Source organism: Propithecus coquereli, unplaced genomic scaffold (genome assembly GCF_000956105.1).
Source record: "Propithecus coquereli isolate 6110/MARCELLA unplaced genomic scaffold, Pcoq_1.0 Scaffold48, whole genome shotgun sequence".
In the NCBI taxonomy this organism is placed as follows: domain Eukaryota; kingdom Metazoa; phylum Chordata; class Mammalia; order Primates; family Indriidae; genus Propithecus; species Propithecus coquereli.
In genome coordinates this window covers 8,687,069-8,689,211 of record NW_012150618.1, presented here as the reverse complement: position 1 = coordinate 8,689,211, position 2,143 = coordinate 8,687,069, and the positions used below count along the sequence as shown (strand labels likewise).

Below are 2,143 nucleotides of genomic sequence, written 5' to 3'. Positions count from 1 at the left end.
CATTATCTATAGTAGCAAAAGACTGGAAACAACTTAAATGTCTGTAAGTAATGGATTGCTTTATAAATTGGGGTGCATGCATAGCATGGAACACTATGTAGCCATTAAAAAGAACAAGGCAGATTTGTATGTATTAATCTGGAATTATTGCTAAGACATGTTAAGTAAAAATGCACAGAACAGTATAGTATACAGAACTTACTACCATTTGCAAAACACACACAAAGCTTGCCTTCTGGGGGATTTTGATTTTCAAATTTCAAAACACAAATGTCTTAGCAAAGAATAGCATTGCACATAGAGAGATCGGAGTGGACTCACACGTTTGTATACGAATGGAAGGGTGTCCTAGAAACGGCTAGTAACCCTGAAGTGGTTCTGAGTAGGAACGAGAGGCAAGCTTTCACCTTTGTATTTTCTTGTACTGTTTAAAATTTTTACTTTCATCTGTATCCCTTTATACTTTTAAATTTTTTATTAGCTCAAATTTTTAGTTAAAAAATAAGATTTTCATGACTTTGTATAGTTCCAAAGGCTGTAAAAATGAAACCAGTTTGCCCTAAAAATTAAATGAAGTAAAAACAAAATTAAATGAAGTAAAATCATATTTATTTAAACTATTTTTTCCCTTAGGTTAGTGATGAGAAAGTTTTTCAAAGTCAAAACTTCATGCAGAAACACTGTATTTTAGAACTTCAATCATCTTTTGTGAAACCAACATTCTAGAACTGTCGTTAGATATGTTTTTGTGCCCCTAGAAACTTCCCACTTTATTTTCACCCTTTCCTCTCCTTGCTTTTTCTCATCCCAGTGTCTTTCCCACTATACTCTTACTACAAATTGCCTGTTTGAATTTAACCTATGAGGTTGGGACAAATACACCCTGTTTTGAGAGGATAACTCCATTGATTTGGAGTAATCAGCTTTTCTTTCCCTGCTGATTGAAGCCTTTTTTGTTTTTTTTTTTTTTTTTGGAATGTTTTAACACTTTGTTAATTTCTTAGATGATTAATAATCTTCAACTCCAGTATATTCCTTACCATTAATCAAGAATGCTTAGTTCTTTACTGAATATGACAGTTTTGACAAGTTCTAACATGAAGTAAAAACAAACTAATTATTTATTGGATATATAAAAATCCCATTTTAAAAATGTGGGAACTGGAAAATTTGAAATGTGTGATTTGTAATTTCATGCACAGTGATGAAATGGGACTCATCCCATAAGTTAAACTAAATCATAATTATGTCTCACGTTGTCCCCAAAATTATTTAATTGGCTAAGAAAATGAAAAGTAGGAAGTAGAAGTCTTTTACTTCTGTAGATATTTGATAAGCTTTAATTGAGAAGTAAATTGAAACATTAGACAAACAAAATACATATTAGGAAGTGTATAGCCAATACAGTTGTGTAAATACTCATAATTTATTCTCCTGCATATTTTCTCTGGCAGCCTCCAACATCAAATAAGTATATCCAATTGGAATCCATTAATGTTTCAAGAAAATAATTAGGTGAAATAATGAAATTCCCCCATAATCCTGTAAGCGTTTTCCTAGTACGTAATTGAATGGTATAACACTTTTATACCCATTTGTGCTTTTCTGGTTTGCAGGTGTAACAAGCAATGCTATCCAGCCTACTCCACAGACTATTCCTGCCATTGATCCCACACTTTTCAGTACAGTTTGCCAGGGTAAGTTTATGAGATATATTGTATCTCGTGTTTTGGAGTGTTATTTTGTAATTTTACCTTGGAAATGCTATATATTTAAATGTTCTTATTTAAATTTGAGTTACCAGGTAATTTGAAACACATTTCCTTGAATGCTTATGTTCACTAGATTCTCAAATGAACCAGGATTGTTTGACATTATCAAAAATATCAAAATCCAAGGTATTCCCTTTTGTTACAGTTTCTGTTTTTGTATACTACCAGATATATTGGCACAAACATTTAGCCAAAGCTATCATGAAAGTTTTGGCTCATGCCTGTAATCCTAGCACTCTGGGAGGCCGAGGCGGGCGGATTGTTTGAGCTCAGGAGTTCCAAACCAGCCTGAGCAAGAGCGAGACCCCGTCTCTACTAAAAATAGAAAGAAATTAATCGGACAACTAAAAATATACAGAAAAAATAAGCCG

At 32.9% G+C, this 2,143-nt stretch overlaps 1 protein-coding gene across 1 annotated transcript in view; it reads left to right on the top strand.

Moving 5' to 3' along the window:
- VTA1 (vesicle (multivesicular body) trafficking 1) overlaps positions 1 to 2,143 on the top strand; it is an 80,094-nt gene that overhangs the window by 62,508 nt on the left and 15,443 nt on the right. Inside the window, exon 6 of the mRNA XM_012655526.1 lies at positions 1,617 to 1,697. Within this exon, the coding sequence (XP_012510980.1) occupies positions 1,617 to 1,697 (81 nt within the window). The remainder of the gene's footprint in view (positions 1 to 1,616; positions 1,698 to 2,143) is intronic.